Genomic DNA, 21,727 nt, shown 5'->3' with positions numbered 1-21,727 from the left:
TCCCTCACTTTGTTTTGCTGGCTGTCTGATTCATATTTGCAAACTGAGTAGATAAGGATTTTCAGTCCCAGTAGAAAAAAATTGTGTGTATTCTCTATCATTTGTTTCTAAATCACACTTTAATATGTTAGTTTTTTCCTATTGTAAACTTGTTAAACATATTTTCTTGTATATTTCCTGTGTAATCTGATGTATCAAGTTTTTAAAAATTTAAACTTTGAAAACTTAAAACTTGATACATAATATTGCCTGATATATTTGCACCATAATTTGATGGCCATGTCAGCTCTCAGATATCCGTTCTCTCTACTTTTATTAGGTTTTGTAAAGAAACCTGCAGTGAGTAATCTTTGGACATGAAAAGTATTTAGTTTCTTTCCTTTGGATGGATTACCAGAAGTCAGATTACTGAGTGAGAAGAATATGAACGTTTCTCAAGTTCTTGAAATTTTCTGACAGATTGTATTCTGATAGAATTGTAATTTAAGAATGATTAAGGCTGTTTTGTTTGGGGAATTTCTACCTGCTTCCCCTCTTTCATTCATAGGTTACTGTGGCAGATGCCACGTAAAATAATTATTTGAGGGGTGTAATAGATTTGGAGCAGGTAACATTATAGCAGAGTAGGTAGGGTTCCTTTAACTTTTTGTTAGAAAACCGGAATTAAAGGAAAACAACCCTTATTTTGACATAAGAAGGCAAGCTTTAATGCTTTTTCATCTTAATTTTTGAAAAACCACAATGTTATAAGAAGCTCAACAATTTATTTAAAATACAGTGTCAAGTATTAGACTAGTAGTCTCTTTTTTAAAATAAAAGCTAATATAGAGAGCTTTTCCTCTTTTATAGTATTGTGGTTTGGAGGGAACAGCTGTTATGCTGCATGTAGAAGTCAGTATATGAATTATTATTTTATAATTTGAAAAAGTATCTTAGAATAACAGTGGTTTGCTGAGTAGATTGTAAATTAGGCACAGCTTTAGTCTTCACAATTCTAATAAAAGCTAATGGTAAAAATAAAATTTAATAGATGCTTTAAAAATCAGCTGCTAGGATATTAGTTGTGTCAAGCAATACATGCATTTAGCAAACAGTTATTAAACATCTGTGCTAGTAACTTTGTTAGACATCAGTGATTAGTATTTTTTATGGAAAGATAGTTAACACAGTATGATGTGACATGAAAGAGGGAGAAATTAAATTCTTGGAGTTTTCTGAAAAAAGCAAGTTGACATTTGCATAAAGCATTGAAGGATGTGTAAGATGCCAAGTCAGAGGAGGAGGCAGTTACTGGGGTAAATAAATACAGTGGAAGGGTGACGATCACAAGAAACTGTAGAAATGCAGGAAGGTTTATGTTATTATTGCTGATACTTAGGGTGCCTGTTAGGAAATGAGGGCAAAATCTAAAAGACCTGTATGATGAATGTTCTTATGAAAGGTTTGCCACCATGAAACATGCCGTGAATTAATCTATTAGATTATTGTGGTGGTGGAGGTGGTAGTGGATGGTGGTGGCTCTCCTTACTGGAATAATGAATAAAAGTAAGATAGTGATTGGGTTACTTTATTCAGGGCTTGGCATAAAGATAATTATGATTTTATAATTTAAGACTCTGAAAGGGATACTTTCTTGCCAGTGTTGGAAGAATATCAAGAAAGAAATTGGGGATATAATAGTTTTTTTTAAATCTTAATGTCGAAAAGAAGGACACAGTGGGTAAATTTTGGGGTTATGTAAGAATAGTGTCAAGGTTCTAAAACTAAAAATGAGCTGAGAATTAGGAAAAATTGTTAGAACAGTAAATCGAACAAATAAAAACCTCAGCCTTTTCCCAAAAAGTTTGAAATGTCCATGAAGCAACAGGGAGGACAGTAGGAGTATTATTGAGTGTATGGGAGGTTGCAGTGATCATTGAAGAAACAAATAATTTATATTTGGTTTTTGTCTTCAATGGCAAGGAAAATTATGTTCAAACTATTGTATACAAAGTAAACATTACTGAGAGGGACTTGAAATCAAACAGAAAAAACAGGGTCAATGAGCAGATAATTGTGCTAAATAAGTATATTTCCTAGCATTTTATTTCATCCAGTAGTATTGAGAATATAATGAAATCACTAGCAGCTCTTAGTAGTTTTTAAAAAATTGTAAGAAATGGGAGTGGCAGAAAAATGGACACAAGCAAATATAAGCCTTTTGAACTAAATGCTAGAGGAATAGAAGTTTTCCTATTTCTAGTATATAATGAGCAGTTTTTGAAATCAACTTTATTTTTACATCTCTGGAACATATTAAAACATTACTGAATTTTATCTATTTTAGATGGACCTGGTATACTAAGGTGAGCATATAGTTTGCACGCATTGACCACTAGATGGTGCTCATACAGAAGGGATTTTGTATGTGTGACATTCAGGGTTTTTCTAGATAAATAACAAATCTGTGTTCTTGTCACTCTTCTCAGTCTTGTCTTATCTCAATACAGTTGTATGTTTTGAAATTTAATAGCCCACATTAGAAAAGAGTAATAAAAATGCCTGTTATATTGCATTTACATTAGCTTTGTAGTTACTTTGGGTTTTTTTGTTTTTTTTTTTTTGTACTTTAGAGTTTCAATATTGCTTTTCCTCTTGTCCTTTACCTTTTTACATTTTTCACTAAGATTATTTAGTAAACTGGGCATGGTGGTAACTTCAGCTACGTGGGTGGCTGAGGCAGGAGGATGGCTTGAGCCAAGGAGTTCAAGACCAGCCTGGGCAACATAGTGAGACTCTGTCTCAAAAACAAACAAATAAAAGATTATTTAGTACTTGCCTTTGTTTCTGTACCTAAAGACTGCTGGGTTTGTGACTTTAGAAACATACACAAATAATTGAGAGCCTATCCAGTATAAATTTTTAACTTTATTTCCATTTAATATTATAAATATTCCTCATAGTCATAAATTTTTCATAATCATGTTTTGAATTACATAGTAATCCACTGAACTAATTGTATTTAGTTTACTAACTTAAGCTTTCTCTATTGTTTAGGCTAGAATTCTATAGATTATATTATCACTCTGAAAAAACACATTACAGAAAAAAGAATATTAATTCTTTGTATATCATATTAAGATGTTAATAGTGATTCCTTTTGGTGGTTTAGATTGCATACCATCTTTTCATCCATTATTTTAAATAGATTTTCCAGGTTTTTCTTTAATGAACTTAAATTTGGTTTTAATGGAGTTTTTATCTTTTATCTCTGCTGTGTAATGAGAGAAGATATTCTAAAGCAAAGAACAGTTGGTTGCCTTCCGTCTTCCACCTTCCAGTCTAATCTCATGTGAAACCCCTCTTGTGATTTAGGTATAGATTTTTTGTGTGCATATAGTGACTACTGGCCAATGGATGAGGTGTTCCTAGATTTTTGTAGGTCATGTTAACAGGACATTTTCATAAAGAAGCCTTTCCCAAAACTTGAAGTTGTTTTCTTGATGTGAATGGATTTGGATAGGAAATTTGCATTAAGAAATATTTCTTCCCTGTACATTGGGGAAATATGGGAGGCAGTGATCTGTCAACTTTAGATTGTACCCTAAGTTCTTTGGCTCTGTAGGGTAAATAGATGCACACGAAGAGCCTACCATTGACCCCTAAGTTCTTTGGCTCTGTAGGGTAAATAGATGCACACTAAGAGCCTACCATTGACCCCCAAGTTCTTTGGTTCTGTAGGGTAAATAGATGCACACTAAGAGCCTACTATTGACCCCTAAGTTATTTGGCTCTGTAGGGTAAAAAGATGCACACTAAGAGCCTACCATTGACCCCTAAGTTCTTTGGCTCTGTAGGATAAATAGATGCACACTAAGAGCCTACTATTGTATGTCTGTTGGTACTGTTTACGGTTTCAGGTAGGAGATTTGCATTCAACAATTGTATTCAGTATCTTCATCCATACTAATTCAGAATAACAGAACCCATATCAGTTTTCTCCTCCCCTTAAAGTTTTCATCAGACATGGATCAAGGCATATATTTTAGGGCCAGACCAATTACTGTAGCATTTGTATAAACCACACTAATCAGGTCTTTACTAGGTACCTGGTCCATAACAAAACCTGAATTTTTTTCCAGGAGGTTTCATTTTTTCCTTCACAAGAGGATTCTTAGTTACCTGTCCGCCCTTAGTGTTTTCTTACATTCTCCTACTCCGAATTAGATAGGATCACTCTGTCTGGGGCCATAAATTGTCAGCTACTGCCTGCACAGTCCTTGGGAAGAAGCACCAAACTTTCTGGTATAATCTCTGTCACAAAATATCTTACCCTCAAGAGTCCCACATGGCTCACCCCTTACTGAGCACATGTTCACTTCATAGCAGAGGCGACACAGAGAGAGCATTCATATTTTCTTGCTGTGTCAAGATTTGCAGTGGACCTCAACGTTGTAGTTTGACAAGAGGCTGCATCTAGTTGGTGCTGGTAAGCACATAGACAAGGAAGATTCTGTTAGTCCACGTCCGAAAAAATATCCATGGCTGAGGTTGGAACTTACGATATGCTCTTGTCAACTTTAAAAATTGAATTATTCAACCAATAGTAAATTATCAAGTAGCGTTTTTGTTCACATATTGTTTTAAAATGACCATTGTTGTAATTACTAATATAGCACAGTGTTAAGAGGGCTTGCTTGGGAGTTTGTGGTTCTCAAACTTGAAGGTACTTAAGAGTCACTTGGGAAGCATTTTAAACATAAAAATTCCCAGGTTCCCCCTGCCTCTAAACATTTTGATGGGGAGAGGATACACCAATCTGCATATGTAACTAGCGCCCCAGGCAATTCTCAGGCGAACTATTATGTTAACCTAGATATTAGATGTTAGAATATGTTCCTTTAGCAATCAGGTGATAGTATTTGGTGAACCAGAGTGGTATTTATGTAGAGTTGGATAAAACACATTTCACTGATTATAAAACAAAAAATTTACCAGCATTAATTCTTTTTCATTTTTAGAAATTTATGACCTTGTAATCTGAATGTTTATAAAATACTAGAGAGATGATGCTGATAATTTCTTGAAAGTTCTTTTTTATCATAAAGGTTCCAGAAGCAAAATACTTGTTTTAGTAATTAGTCTACCTTGAGACTCAGTTGTTAATCATTAAAAACCAATACATTACGTAAAATGATAAAGGAAAATCCCTTTGTAATGAAGCGCTATCATTAGATAGTCAGAGTTTAATGTAGGCAGCACCTTTGAACAACTTAGAGCCAGTGCCAGATAATGTGTAAGATCCTGCCTGGTGTAGAAATTTGGATATGAATGACAAAGATTCTTTTAGTGAAATCATTTTAACAGTCAGAACTATTTGCAGAGAGAATCCTCTTGTATGTTTTAATTCAGTTCATATTTATAATTTATATAAGCAGTGAAGGTGCCATTGGATTTTACTACAGACTGTGGTTGAAACTTGGTAATCCAGGGTTTTTCCACCCAGTGCATTAAATGAGGCAGCCCCACAGGGTCTTGGTAGTCCAGTGTTTATAGCATCCTTCTTTACCTGCTAATCGACCTCACTTCCTGGATTTCAATCCATCTAGTTATCAGCTAACAAAAGAACAGCTTTTGGTTCCTGCAGACGCTGGTGAAAAAATAATCATGAGAAAGAAATCCACCTTATGTCGTCTTTTTTGTCTGCAAAAATAAACTCAGCCATCATACAGCTAACAGGTACAGAGGGAAGATACGAGCTCTTTCATAGGAAGGAATCGCTGAGAAAATGAGCATCATTTCTCAAGGTTTTTATTTTCACTGATCTACAAGTGATGCTGCTGTAATTCTAGCTGCAGTTTTTACCGATCATTCACCACTCAGCAGCTGGTAGAGAAGTAAGCCTGCTTGGCAACCACCTGCAGGGCTGCAGAGATGAATTACATTTTCGGAAACAACACACTTCTATACTCTCGCGGCAGTCGAGGAGGCAATACTAGCTCTAGCCATGGCTCAGCAGGCCCAAAGCAGAAACACTGGGCAAAAAAGGGCTCGTCAGATGAACTGCAAGCTGAGCCAGAGCCTTCACGCTGGCAGCAGATAGTTGCATTTTTCACTCGAAGACACAGCTTTATTGACTGCATCTCGGTAGCCACCAGCTCCACCCAGGTAACATACCACTTGTTGAAATTATTTTCAATCTATTTCTGTTTACATTTGCTCTGTAAAAATGTCTTAATATAGATTTTTTATTTAAAAAATAGTCTTACGGCTTGAAACCTTGGATGTGTAGAAATGTATGTTTTCTGTCCATCCATGCAGGTCTTTAGCACAAAAGGGGGAACAAGAAATATTTTTCCTTATGCTGTTATGTAATACCAAACAAAATAGCCTCAGATTCAATTGAATGACTTTTCTAAAAATATAAGCCCATTGATACATAAAATATGAATTAATAATGCTCATCTCCTTTTTAGACTGTGCTAAATGCTATAGAGCATGATGTCTGACCAAAGAAAATGCTGGTTTGTTTAGTTTTTGTATGTTATTAGATAACCTTAGGGAGACTGTTATAGTAAAGAAATAGAAGATACTTTGAAATATTTTCATTTTTCAGTGTTTTGAAAATAGATTCAATTTAATATAATTGGCTAGTATTATATATACTTACATCTTAGCTATATTGTGGCTTATTCAAGGGATTTAATGAATCCTTTTTTGTAAATATTATTTATCTAGCTTAATTTGAAATTAAGTGAATTTGTGCAATTACACAGTCATGGAATATTTTTTCACATATTCAAATCACAATTTAAAGAGATGAGCAAATACTAAAAGTCTCTCAAAATTAAAAAAAAAATCATATAACACCACTTTTTGAGGAAATGAGCTATTGTCTATGGGAGGAAAAATAAAGAAAAATTAATAATTGTTTGAAATACCTATTGTTTGGTACAAGGGTGGTTTGAGGAAATATTCATATTTTTAAATATTTTTAAGCAGTCAGTTCAACTTTAGTAAAAATAAAAGGATGAGAAATGGTCTAATTTAAAAACAAATTGAGAATGCATTTGTCCTCTGACATCAGTGATATTTAAATTAAGAAAATCCATACATACACATTCCTTAGGACCTTTTAAAATAAATTCCCTTAAAGCTATCTTTTAAAGAAAATAATAGAAGCAGCTCAATAAATATAAACTATAACTGTCAACAGTTCTATATTTCTTTATATGTTTTTTATAAATCACTCTTTTTGGTTACTAGAATTGTCTTTTAATAGTGTTGATTTAAAATAACGTCAGCTTTCTTAAGTAAGAAATTCTACTTATTTTTCTTAAATATTTGGGAGAAATGGAATTACCTAGGAAGGGGGAGTCATTATGTAGGCATTGAGGTTAAGTTATAATCAAAACTTATTGAATGGGCAACGATTGATTTAACTCTTAAGTTGAATACTGCCCCAAGAATTTTACTAACCTTATTTTGACTACAATTATATATATCACAAAAGGATGCAAAGACTAAAGGTTGACAGTGTTATTCATTGTAGATTAATACTAGATGATATTTTCCATTGTCAACAAGACAGATATCTTTAAAACTTTGTGTATATATATGGTTTATGTAAATACACACCCTTCTATATATGTATGCACAGATAACACTAGCATTGATATGTCTGTCACTCAGTTTATTAAAAGCAGGCAAATGAAAAGACAATAAAAGTAGTTCATGTATAAACTGTTGAAACCACAGGATTACATTATAGTCACTTGGGAGTTGGAGCAAAACGTTGCTATGATTGCGCTAAAATAGAGTCATGACCCCTATTTGCAATCAATTCTGCAAAGCCATTTTACATTTCATCCCCTCACCCAGTTTGGTTCATAGCATTCCTGTATGCTAATATATGAGTTATTAATAGTTTTTATTTCTTTCAGACCTCTTTCCTGATTCTCATCTTGTCTTTTTCATTACCTTTCTATTTTATTTCTAGAAATATGGGTATTAGGGTAGAGGTTTTAGCTTCTGTTTTTCTTGCACTGGAGTACCAACATTTTGTTTTTCATTTTATACATTTTTGTAACTGATACATTGGATAGTTTATATATCTAATTTTTTTATAACTTACTGGAGTTCATTTTACAAGTTATAATGGGACTGAAAAATAACTTTAGATATAATTGGATCTTAGTTGATGCTAGAATACTTTTTTAAATTTCACTTACTGACTCATGGCTGGCAGCTTTCTTTTGCAGCACTAAGGGATTCATTGTTAGAAACAACGTAGATTGAAATTTCATACTTAGAGCATATAATATATACCTATGAATATAATAGGGTGATAGTGTTTTGTACTGTGATTGGTAAATAACAGAGGTCTCTTATTTCACTGATGTCAGAAATACTCTAAGATTTGATAGAAAGATTAACTTTGAATCTAATTCCTTATGACTAAGCCACATGATACTTTTTGCAGATTGGAGAGTTGTTATAAATCAAGTTCTATTAGTATGAAAATTATCTGGTTTAGTATCCCCCCCAAATACAGTATGAAAATTCATAAGAAATTTAAGTACAATATTAAAATCTGATTTAATATCCCCCCAAATATACACAATATATAAAAAGAACCTGTACTTATTTTACAGATTCATTTAAATTGCTTGTCTGCTGGAGGTATTCATGTTCATAACTAAGATTATGTGCCATGTTCTACTATGATACTGGAACTCAGGAGGAAGTCATTAATGTTTTTTGAATGATGAGGAAACTGAGTGGTTATAAACTTTTGCAAGACACCTAGCTTCTCAGTTAGGGTTTGGCATGTAGTTGGTGTTAATAAATGCTTATAGAATTAATTAGTTTTTATTCCATTCACCTCAAATGTTATCTCCTGTTCTTCCAAAATATGACACCTAATCTGATACCTCTTCAGTACCTGTATTGATTGGATCTTCTCTCTTCCCTCACAAGTGTCTTTGGTTTTTCACAGCAGCCCATCTCCTTTTCCACTGCCTTTTCTTCCCCTCCATTCTTCATATTATCCTCCAGTCACACTGCCCCGATTCCCCTGATTTCCTCACACCTTTCAGTCCCCACTCAGTAGTGATAACCAAATAGCTTACACACTGTCTCTCAGTTTTATCATTTGATTGTATCTCATTTTACATTGTGGGTTTTTTGAGAGGTTGTTTTATTTTTTAATGTTAAATAAAAATGAGTTTCTTATGAATTACATTGGTGAAACTTTTTCTGTTTGAGGCTTCATAGTGTTTTTGTCCTTAATTTCAAAAATTAATATAGAAAAAGTTCTCTATGCATTGCGAAGCCCTCCTTGGTTCCTCACCCTCAGCGTCCCTCCTGTTCTTGGGTTTAGGATCACTCAATAGGATCCTACTTAGCATACGCAGTCCTGTTCCAATCTGGGACCAGTTTTTATATTCAGCAGGGTTTTAAAGAACTCCAGCACAGTGCTTCTAGACTTTACTTGATTAACGCCTAGGTGAAAAGTTTTATTTACTTAGTGATATCGACATTTATTAATGTCAGTAATCATATGAACTTTAAATAGCTGTGAAGTGTTCGGTCATTTTGAATGTGTATAGCAACTATTCATACATTTTGGACTACTTGAAAATCTCAACATATAGGGCACTATAAATACTCAAAAGCCCCCCCCCCAAAAAAAAACAATTAACATGCCAAATTAAGCTGAGAGCAGCAAAGCTGTATTCTTAGGAATATGGAACAGACATGAAAACTTGTCAGAATTGAAATAGAATAATAAAATTTTCTTAAAGAGTAAATATTAGCCGAGTTGAATAATCTGCCTAGAGGAAAAACCCTGTCCTAAGTCAGAAATGTAGGAAAACATTGTTCAAGTGCCTGTGTGGAAAAATATTTAGGCTAATTTGTATACTTTAAAAAATATTGTTTATCCGAAACAGATGCCTTCTGAGTTATAGAGGATTTAATTTTTAGAGCTATGCATTGGATATATTGTCCAATAGAGATAATAACAGTATCAATGTCATTGAGTCACTTCTACCAAATAATTTAATGTATATATTAATAAAGTACTTAGGACAGCATCTGACACATAGTAAGTGCTACATTAGAGTTAGGTGCACCTGTTATCTTATTTTTATATCATTTAACTCTAATAGTATATGAACAAATTCAGATATAGATTATTAGGAATTATTGCACCTAGGATAGTGCAGTACATTCAAACATTCAGAAAATATTGTTGACTGATTAAGTTAATTTGTAAGTACAAGCCATCCACTTTTTTTAAGAACCAGAGATCTCAACATCTTTAATTACAGGATTTAAGGGAGGTGCCCCAAAGAGCCTTTCAAATTCTTGATGAGACTACCAGTTTTTTGACTTTTCCTCCCCTCCTAGCACTCCCTTCTACAAATTGGTGAAAACCAGTCACATGTAGGTGACTAAATTTAAGTGATTATCCACTTCTTACCAAACTCCCCTAAACATCCCCCAAACATATCATTAAGACTATTTTTAGATCCTACATCCCTTTTAGCCTCAGTCACCACAGAAGGTCCAAACCATCCAGATTGCAGCTCTGCCTTCTCTATGCTGACTCGCAGACTGCACATTAAACTTCTAATACCTGATTCCTGCTCTTATTCTCAAATAAATAATCTTACTTTGTGTTCCACCCTGTTAAAATAAATGAACTGTGTGCCTAAAGCTCACCCATTCACTTCTGTACTAGATTGTAGTCCCTTTGGTTGTTCAGGAACTTCTGAAATCCCCTTCTCTCTTCACTGCATCATCTGTCTTGCCTCTGTACTGCCCCTAGACTTGTCTCTATAAGTCCTATCAGGATATACACCTGCTGTAATATCTTTCATTAAAACAACCATCCAAAAAACTCTCTTCGTGTGAGTGTAGGTTATCAAATCCAATGGCCAGTTCTCAATGTTCATTTTACTTGACCCTGCAACAACTGTTAACACAATTGATTACTCCCTCCTCTAAATTCTTTTTTGTCCTTTGACTCGTGGATAGTACTGCTCTTTTAATATTCTACCAGCCTCATTTTCCTTTATAGTATCTTCCTTTTTCCTACTGCTAAATGTTCAGATGTCTCAGGGCTCAGTCTTTGAACTCTCTTTTTATACTCACATTTCAGGTGATCGCATCTAGTCCTATGCCCTTAAATACCATCAGTATTTCTATCTTTATTCCAGAGTTAATCCCTGTACATTAGACTTTTTTATATCTAACTTTCTACTCAGTATCTCCACTTTGGTTAAGCATCTGAAAGGTAACATATTAAAAAGAGAATTTCTAGTTTTATTGGTCTCAATCTTCTTTATTCAGTATGCCATTCACTAAGATGCTGAAGACAAAAACCCTTAAAATTATCTTTTATTCCTTTTTTCTTTGCTCCATATCCAGTCTGATACCAAATCCTATTGGCTTTATATTCAAGATATATTTATGATTTGGCCACTTCTCAACACTTCTGCAACTACTGATTCAATAATTTGTTGCCTGAACTACAGCAGTAGACATCTGACTTCTCTCTTGTTAATATTTTTTTCTTCCTCTAAGGTAGCACCCCTTCACTCAAGACATTACTCTGTCTTCTTACCTGATTCTTTATTATAAATTTTTTACTGTCTTTTTACTTGACTGTCAGCTCCATATGGGTGAGATTTTTCTGTTATGTTTATTGTTGTATCCTCAGTTTCTGTGACAGTGGCTGGCACATTGTAGATAACCAGAAAATATTTGATAAATGAGTGAAGAGACAGGGACATACGAACTTGTGCTAAGGAGGGCCCAAGCAGATGTGTTTGTCTGTCTTTTCCCTTAGACTTTCTGTGAAACATGCATCGCACTTTATTTAGCATTGTAATAGTTCTCTAGCTGATGATTCTTACTTGCCCTCTGAGAAGAAATACACACAAGGAAATGAGGTAGGGAGAGAAGAGAAGAGAATTCAATTTCCTCAAAACTGGGATAACTATATAACTCAGACCAAACTAGGATACTTTAATGAAAAGAGGGAATCATTAATAATTAAAGTGAGACAATAGGCATAAATACAGACTTCCCAAGTAAATAGAGGCGTATGGGGTCACTCTGTTATAACCATTTATTTTCTGACTATTCCCACCAGGCAACAGGTCTGAAATTCACACCAAGACATCTCCATCTTGGACCATCCTAGATTGATTGACCTAACTGTGTTATCGATACATATTACATTCATTTTGTCTCATGTGTAATGATAATTGTGTTTTGATAAAATATTTTTTTCTTCATCTCCAACGAATGGAATTGTTCATATTCATTAGTGTAGTGCCTTTGTACTAAAAAGTAGACTACGTATAGGGTAGGTAGACAATCTTCTTAAACTGCTTTGAAAATGCTGACTCTGATTGATAGGTTATTTTCCAGGGAAATTGGTGGAAATTGTCTCCTTTGGTATTGACCAATCAAACATTCACAGTTTGGATAGAAACGCTGTTGTACTGATTGTGAGATGCTGACCCTTGGCAGACACATTTGTTTCTTAATTTTCTACTCAAAAGGCTACTAACTTTGTGAAATTAATACGATGACTCAGACTTGGAAATCAATTGTTCCGCCTTTGACACAAAAAATATTGTAGGATCTATTTTATGTTTCTGTTTTTCTGGAAACTTTTACAGGGCACCTACATGTACTGACTCAAAAATTGGTTCTTAAACACTGTTTCAACACATTTTTATCATTTGTACAATAAATAAAAATAAATAAAAAATAATATAAAAAATAAAAAATTTGTATCATTTGTACAATAGGACACTCTAGAAAAGCATAGAGATGAAGATTAAACAAAAGGTAGTTGGTTACAATGGTTATATAAGCTTTTTTAAATTGCAAAATTGACCATACGATCCAGCAGTTGTACTCCTTGGTATTTGCCCAAATGAATTGAAAGCTTACATCCACACAAAAACCTGTACAGAGATGTTTATAACAGCTGTGTTCATAATCGCCAAAACCTAGAAGCAACCAACATATTCCTCAGTGTGTGCATGGATAAAGTGTGGTGCATTCAGACAATGGAATATTACTCAGCACTAAAAGAAATGAGCTATCAAGCCATGAAAAGACATGGAGGAACCTTAAATAAATATATTACCAGGTGAAAGAAGCCAACCAGAAAAGGATACACACCCTTTGTTTCCAACCAGATGACGTTCTGGAAAAGGCAAAACTATGGAAACAATAAAAAGATCAGTGGTTGCCAGGGCTTAGGTGAGAGGGATAAATAATAGAGCACAGAGGATTTTTAGGACAGTAAAGCCATTCTGTATGATACTATAATGGCGGAAACGTCATTAAACACATGTCAAAACCCATGGAATATCCAGCCCCCACAGTCAACTCTAATGTAAATTATGGACTTTGTGATGTGTCAGTGTGGGCTCATTGATTGTAACAAATGTACATTAGAAATGCAGGGATGTTGATAATGCATAGTTTATGTATGTGTGTGAGCAGGGGGCATATGGGAGCTAAAACTGCTCTAAAAAAATATATAAAGTCTATTAAAAACTATAAAATTGGTTTCTTAATGTAGATTAGGTTGGCTTAGCTTGAAGACATTTGAAATTTATGATATAAGGTCTTTATAGTTAGGAAATGTGTTTTATTCATCTTTGTAGCTTCTGTATAGTGTCTTGATTGTTTAGATGGCGTTTCTGTCAAGGATAGATAGGCAAAAAGAAGTTTCACAGGCTATAATTTATATATTCTAAATATATTCAGACAAGTTTTAAAGTTAACCTTTAAAATAATGTGTTAATAACAGTGCTGAAAAGTGACTGAACATGCTCGGGATCAGGGCAAGTCAGCCTGAGCAACATTTTTCTCCTGTATTTTCAAGTAATGTTTGTTTGCATGAGAATTGTACTTCATACCTCTTATCACGACTCTAATTCAGTAGTCATTTGGATAATGATTTTGTTTAATGTCAGCCACTAAACTGTAAGTTTCACAAGAGCTGATGCTACAAGGTGTGTGGTTTTTTCCCTTGGTATCCACAGAGCCTAGCATGGAGAATGCACTTGATAAATATTTGTTGAATGAATAAACAGATGTTATACAGGTGTTAATTTTTATTTAATCTGCTGTTGACGAAGTGGAAGTCTGGAACTTCTAAATATTGTTGGGTCACTGTAAATTTCCCAAGCCATTTTTATGTAACACTATGGCTTAAAAACTAGCAAGTCTATGTTACCAGATTTTGTAAAGTTGTGAATTTCAGAAGTAATTCAGATCCTTCTGTGAAAAAATTATGAAGTATTTATACTCTTACATATCTGAAGAACTTAAATTTTTATCATGAAAATTTTACTGAGTATCAATCTCTTTAAAGACATTTTCTTAAATTATTCCTTGTACTTCCTGGCACTATTATTTAGATAACGTTTCCAGCCCTCCATTTTTATAGCAAAGTTTAGAATTTTGATAAAGGTAAAAATAGTTGTTCAGACTATGTAGAGAACAGTAGCCTACAATTACCACCTTTTAAGGAAAACTTTAAACCAACTGATGTGGTAATTTTAACAGGCGTATGCAAATACAAACCAACTGGCAGTGCCACCTGGGAGCAGTGGAATTTTATAGAAGCCTATACACAACTTGCCCCTCCAGGCATTTATTTAAAAGATTTTCCCTCCTCACTTCATAACAGGAGCACTTCCTATTCATTCTTTTTCCTTTAAGCCCCAATTTGGTTGCATTTCTGAACAGTGTTTTCAGTATCTGTGAAATCAGAACTCTGACTTCTTGACTCGAGCAGCTTTGAAATGTGAAGAAGTTACAGCTGTGACAGAGTGGAACCAAATGATTGCTTTACGATTTGTGTTGTTGTTCTGAGAAAAAGAATTGGGGATTATAACCTGGTGTTTAATTATTTGTTATTTTTTTTTTAACAGCCCTGTTCAAGAGCAATAAACTGGCATTTAAATTAAAACAGATCCCACCCTCATTTATCTGTATATAAATCTGACTAATCTTGGTAGGATGATCTGATGTATCAAAGGGTTATAAATTTGGAAAGAAATCAGTTGGAAAGTATTTTGTAAGATAGAGGGAAAACAAACAAGATGCATATCAATATTAAGAATTAATTGCTTTAGCCAAACTAAGTACCATAGCAGGATTTTGAAGGGAGAACAAAGAAAAGAGAGAACAAAAATCATATCATTTTAATCACTTTTTTTCCAAACTGGAAGGCTATATTGAGTATAGAGGCAAAATTTTTTCAGTTGTAAGAGCACAGTTTTATTATGTAGACTTTTTAATTAAAGGTATTTTAAAGAACTGTAGGTGAAACTTGAAATTTCCATATATATATCTTGTTTGCTTGTTTTTTAAATTGTCGTTTTCATGGTTTCGGGGGAGAGAGAATTGGCTTATTTTTATTGTAGACTAAGAATTGCAACAGAATTAAACCATTTATAGTTAGTAAAAGTTAACTTAGGTGTCTTAAAGACATTTTCTATTTTCTTCATTGACTTAATTAGCCTTTTCTTTCTCCTTTTTTAAAAGCAGCTAAAGCAGGAGTCAGCAAGCTACAATCTGTAGGCCAAATGTAGCCTGCCACCTGTTTTTGTAAATAAATTTGTTTTGTTTTGTTTTTGAGACAGAGTCTCACTGTGTCGCCCAGGCTGAGTGCAGTGGCGCCATCTCAGCCCACTGCAATTTCCACCTCCCAGGTTCAAGTGATTCTTATGCCCCAGCCTCCTAAGTAGCTGGGATTACAGATGTGCACCACCATGCCTGACTGATTGGGTTTCGCCATGTTTGCCAGGCTGGTCTTGAACTACTGCTCTCGTGTGATCTGCCTGCCTCGGCCTCCCAAAGTGTTGGGATTATTACAGGTGTGAGCCACCATGTCTGGCCTTGTAAATAAAGTTTTATTGGAACACAGCTTTGCCTATTTGTGTGTTGGGTATGACTACTTTTGAACTACAATAGCAGTGTTGGATAGTTGCAACAATTACTGCATGGTCCATAACGCTTCTTTTTTTGTTGTTTCCAAAAATGTTTGCTAACCCTTGATCTAAGGATTGATACAGTATTTATTTCTTTTTACAGGTAATATATATTGTCTTTGCAGTAAAATATAGTGGTAACAATAAAGACAAAATAAAACTCTTTTTGAACTATTTGAAAGAGATAAGTAAAGTGTACTGGGTAAGTGTACTGTCTTTAGAGGATGATGACCTGGATTTAAGTTTATATTCTGCCATATCGCCTGTGCCACCTTGGGCAAATTACCTCAATGCTGAGTCTGTTTCCTCATCTGTGGAAAATGGGGATGAAAGTGTTATCTACATCAAAATTTAATGAGAGTTAAATGAGACAATATGTGCAAAGCACTTATTATAATACATTAATTACATCAGTGAGGTCATCATCATCTTTATCAACTACCCTTTTATCCACCACCACCACCGCCACCACCATCATTTTCATTTCAACAAAATATTCTGACCTTTAAATGAGGAATCTAGAGATACGGAGAAGCAACCATGTTTTAGCTGGAGGGTTGGTAACTTTAATAGGGTGCAGCCAGGAAAACAGAAACCACAGCAACTATTTTAACAGGAAAAATACAATACGTGGGATTGGTTAGATAAGTATTGGGGAACTGAAAAGGCAAAATGAGAATGCCAAGGTAAAATCGAGAGTAACTTGCAGAAGTAGCTACCTGTAGGGGAACAAAGGACCCAAGCTGAGATTAGTGGAACCTCAGAGGAAGGGCACCGTGGGTTTTAAATATGAGCCCTCAGTTAAGAAGTTGTACTTCCTAATGCAGTTTCAATAGAAAAGCGATGAAAATATTTTAAGCAAATATGCTTGACCAAGACATGTTTATTTTCAAATGGGACATTATTAGGCAATTCGTTATTGCTAGATAGAGAAACTGGCAATTTTTTACATGAAACTGGCAATTTTTTACATTTTGAAACTTCTGTTCTAAGGTTATCAAACTGCAAAACATCTTGAACACCTTCTGATTGGTGGTGGCTGCCCAGAAACACAGAAATAACCTTTTAGCAATGTCTGCTATGTATATCGCATGAAAGTGGGTAGGGAAATGAAGACTGTACCTACCCAATCTATTGCCCAAGTCATTTTAGAGTGCTGATTAAATTGATCTCTTTTGACAGTCACGTGGTTTTATTCATTCAACAAATATGTATTAAATACTTCCTGTGTGCACTTTTCTAGGCACTGGGCATATAGGAGTGAACAGAACAGAAATCTGCTCTTAAGTAGAAGACAGATAATAAATATAATCATCCAAAATACAGTCACATGTCACTTAATGGGAATACAGTGTATATTATATACAAAAATATTATATATTTTTGTATATAATAAATATACAGAAGATAAAAAGTATAGTATAATAAATATACAAACCAGTAAAATAGTTATCATTCTGAAGTATTATATACCATACATAATTATATGTATTATACTTCTGTACGACTGGCAATGAAGTATATTTGTTTACGCCAGCGTCACCACAAATGTAATACATTATACTGTAGCATTACAATGGCTATGACATCACTAGGCAGTAGAAATTTTTCAGCTCCATTATAATTTTATACATGTGGACCATCATTGACCAAAATGTTGATATGTGACGTATGAGTGTATATGGTATTCTGGAGGAAAAATAAAGGAAAGAAACAATAGAAAATGTGTGTATTTGTGTGGGGGAAACAGAAGAAGGCAACTCGAGAGAGTGATAACAGGGACCTGAATCATTAGAGACTTGTAGAGGGTGAATAATACAAGGCAAATCTGATTACTGGGAAGCATTAAGGGCCCATTTTAGATTATTAGTCATGAGGTCTGTGGTTTTGCTTATTTCTCTAGCCGCATTCTGATAAAAATCAGGTAAAAAAGCACATTATTGCATTTGGTAATTTTATCCCCATTTGTCAATTATGTAACCATATATTTAAGTTTTAGGTCTCTGTTTACTTTAAATTTTTCGTGTTTGGCTCATCCTTTACTAGGACAAGATTGTCATCTGAATGCTGATAGAATACTGTCTTTTCATAATGAAGGGATAAGAAACCTTAACTGAATGAGTCTCGCAAGTAGAGATTCATGAACTAGATGATCTGTCTGTATGAACTAACATACTTGTACTCATGTTTCTGTAATGGAATTAATTGCTAGATCTGTTTTCCTATTTACCTTGTTTTGTTTTAAATTTAATGATTTTAATACCCTTAGTGATTTGTTTAAAAATGTATTTAGTTTTATAAGTGTTTGCTTCTGAGATAGTTATGACATGGAAGTCATATGAAGCTGGTTCAAATAACATATAGTTGATTTTTTACTATACCGGCTTATGTGAAAGATACCTGTTTGCAGTGACAGGACCAAAGGACATTTGAATTAAAAAACAGATTTAAACCATAAAAATCACCTTTTTCTGAAGGTACTGGGCCCCTGTTGAGTACAGTGATTCCTAAGCAGAGTTTTTATAAATCTGCTGTGCTATATTTTATCCTTCTATAAACATTCAAAAGGCTTGCAGTTTTTTTTAGTTTCTCTCTTACTTTTAAATAGCTTCTTTGACATTTAATCAGAGAAACATGCCACATTACAGCATAATACATCTTTAAACAAAGAACTTAGATTAGGAATATTAATTATGCCATACAAAACCAAAATAAGATCCTTACTAACCCACAGTGACACGACAGTTGATACTTTTCCTTGCCATCTAAGATATTGGTACCAAAAGATTTGCTAATTCATATATCTCATTTTCTCTAAAAATATGGAAGTGTGCATATAAAAATTAACTCAAGATAGATTAAAGACTTAAATGTAAAACCCAAAGCTATAAGACAACCTAAGAAGACAACCTAGGCAGTACCATTCTGGATATAGGAACAGGCAGAGTTCATCGTGAAGACACCAAGCAATTGCAACAAAAGGAAACGTTGACAAGTAGGATCTAATTAAGGAGCGTCTGCACAGCAAAGGAAGCTGTCAACAGAGTGAACAGATAACCTACAGAATGGAAGAAAATTTTTGCAAACTGTGCATCTGAAAAAGGTCTAATATCTGGCGTCTATAAGGAACTTAAATTTACAAGAGAAAAACAATCCCATTAAAAGTGAGTAAAGGACGTAAACAGACACTTATCAAAAGTGTGGCCAACAATCGTGAAAAAAAGCTTAGCGTCACTGATCATTAGAGAAATGCAAATCAAAGCCACAACGAGACACCATCTCACACCATTCAGAATGGCTACTATTAAAAAATCAAAACAACAGATGCTGGCAAGTTTGTGGAGAAAAAGGAACACTTACACACTGTTGGTGGGAGTGTAAATTAGTTCAGCCATTATGGAAGTTAATGTGGTGGTTCCTCAAAGACCTAAAAACAGAAATACAATTCAACCCGGCAATCCTATTACTGGGTATATACTCAAAGGAATATAAATTGTTCTATTATAAAGACATGAACGCTTAGGTTCATTGCAGCACTATTCACAATAGCAAAGACATGCAGTCAACCTAAATGCCCATCAGTGGTAGACTGGATAAAGAAAATGTGGCACATACACACCGCAGAATACTATGCAACAATAAAAATGAATGAGATCTTGTCCTTTGCAGAAACATGGGTGGAGCTGGAGGGCGTCATCATTAGCAAACTAATGCGGGAACAAAAAATCAAATACCGCATGTTCTCACTTATAAGTGGGAGCTGAGTGATGAGAACAGGTGGACGCATAGAGCGGAACAACACACAGTGGGGCCTGTCTGAGGGGTGGAGAGTAGGAGGGAGAAGACCGGGAAAAGTAACTAAATGGGTATATTCTTAACATCTGGGTGATGAAATAATCTGTACAAGTCCCAGTGACACAAGTTTACCTGTGTAACAAGCTTGCACATGTACCCCTGAACTTAAAAGTTGAATTAAAAAGATACAGTAGTGAATCTTTGTGTATATTCTTAGGTCGTATAATGTGTTAATGTAAAATATCAGCATTATTAGCTATCAGATAGTATGTTCATTTATCGTCTTTGGAGTTGCATCTTATGCTATGAAAGTCATTTTAATAAATTATTTAGTGAGAAAATGTTTTTAAATATATTTAGCCTTGCAGCTCTTTTATGCCTGAGTCGAACTCTTGTATAAAAGATCATTTTTAGTGGCTATTGTGACTGTTAATAGGCCTTCCTCACTCCAGACTTCTCATCAGTCACCAAGATATACCAACTCTACATTCAAAATGTATCTTGATATGACTACTCATATGTCCATTACCACCATTCAGTTTAAGCCACCAATAACCTTTCAGCTGGATTATTACAGTAGACTCCTAATTGTCCCTTCTGTCTCTTCCTGTATTAATCAGGGTTCATATGCACATAATGAAAGCCACTTGAGTGCTTTAAGCAGAAAAGGCTTTAATAAAAGTAGTAGGCTCATTCAATATACATTTATTTTTCAGTGAATCGAAGTGAGGGAGGGCGGTACATGGTCGTAAATGTGGATGTGCAGAACAGATGCACATGGCTGTATGTAGTGAGTTTCAGACCACTTTATGAAAATCTGTTTAAAGCGCTGCTTTTATAATTTTAAGATGGTAAATTAGATTTAAAATATAAAGCTATAGAGAAAATTAAGAATCTCTAAAAACAAATCACTTTAAACATTTGTTCAGATAGCCATCCATTTGATACTGGTTTTTAGAAGGTACTTTAAAATATGTACAATATATCTAATTTTGTAGAAATTTACAGTTTTCTGCAGTGTTCCTTGTGACGGTGTTAATAGCATAGCCTCTGTTGCCATGGAAACAAGTCTCTGGAGGCAGCCTCAGAGGCTAATGATTCCATGATGTTGCTATGGATAGAAACAACTGAGACCGTTGCTAGTCACATGGTCAAGATTTTTCTTAAAACAACAACAGGAAAACTTTAGATCTGATCTTATTGAGTGATACAAATGGAGCAAAACAAGGATGATGGCATAACAATCACTGTCTAATGAAATAGTTATATAAGATTTTTCAAGTTTAAAATGCTACACTGAATTCTGTAATAACCAAAATATAATGGTTACTGTATATTACTGCTTCATTATTTATGTTAGAATCTTAAGTCTGACATTTTCTAATTTAGAATCTTATACAGCTCCCCAGAGTTTTACCCTGCTCTAAAACCTTTGCCCAAAGCATCCTATTATCAGATCTGATATCTTTGCTGTTCCTCATCAGTCAGCCTTCATTTGATTATTATTTGTTTAGAGTTGTATTTTTATTTCAAGTGAACTAAATGAATTACTTTGTTGTTCTGTAATTGTTTGTTACCAGAATTGATTATCAGTTGTGGTTAGGGAATTGTGTGTGTTGATGCGTCGTTGACCTTCTCAGCAGTGTTGGCCTTAAGAGGAAGGGGCCTATGTTCTTCTTCAAGGAACTTGGTCAGTGCCCTGTAGAGAGGGGGATGGGTTAAGATGCTGTAAACTGGGAATTGTTTTAAATGGTATTCACATCCTCATCTAAAGAAGGTGATTCTAGAAGAGGCTCAGAGACAGAGGGTTACAAGTGGGATTAAAATGTAACGTTAAAGGATTCATGGTTTATCATAAAGGGTTTTGGAGAGCACCTGCCCAGTGGAGAAAATTTTTGTGCTTTGCCTTGAAATTT

General features: G+C 34.4%; 1 protein-coding gene across 10 annotated transcripts in view; it reads left to right on the top strand.

The window, feature by feature from the left end:
* Window positions 1-21,727, top strand: part of DLG1 (discs large MAGUK scaffold protein 1) — a 271,361-nt gene that overhangs the window by 118,096 nt on the left and 131,538 nt on the right. Inside the window, exon 1 of one of the 10 annotated variants that reach the window (XM_054551075.2) lies at window positions 5,835-6,147. The exons of the other annotated variants lie outside the window; for them this stretch is intronic. Within the exon in view, the coding sequence (XP_054407050.1) occupies window positions 5,914-6,147 (234 nt within the window). The 5' untranslated portion in view covers window positions 5,835-5,913. Of the gene's footprint in view, window positions 1-5,834; window positions 6,148-21,727 lie in introns of those variants that run through there. 10 annotated transcript variants of the gene reach the window in all.

Source organism: Pongo abelii, chromosome 2, assembly GCF_028885655.2.
Source record: "Pongo abelii isolate AG06213 chromosome 2, NHGRI_mPonAbe1-v2.0_pri, whole genome shotgun sequence".
Taxonomy (NCBI): Eukaryota; Metazoa; Chordata; class Mammalia; order Primates; family Hominidae; genus Pongo; species Pongo abelii.
This window is presented reverse-complemented; position numbering and strand designations above follow the sequence as displayed.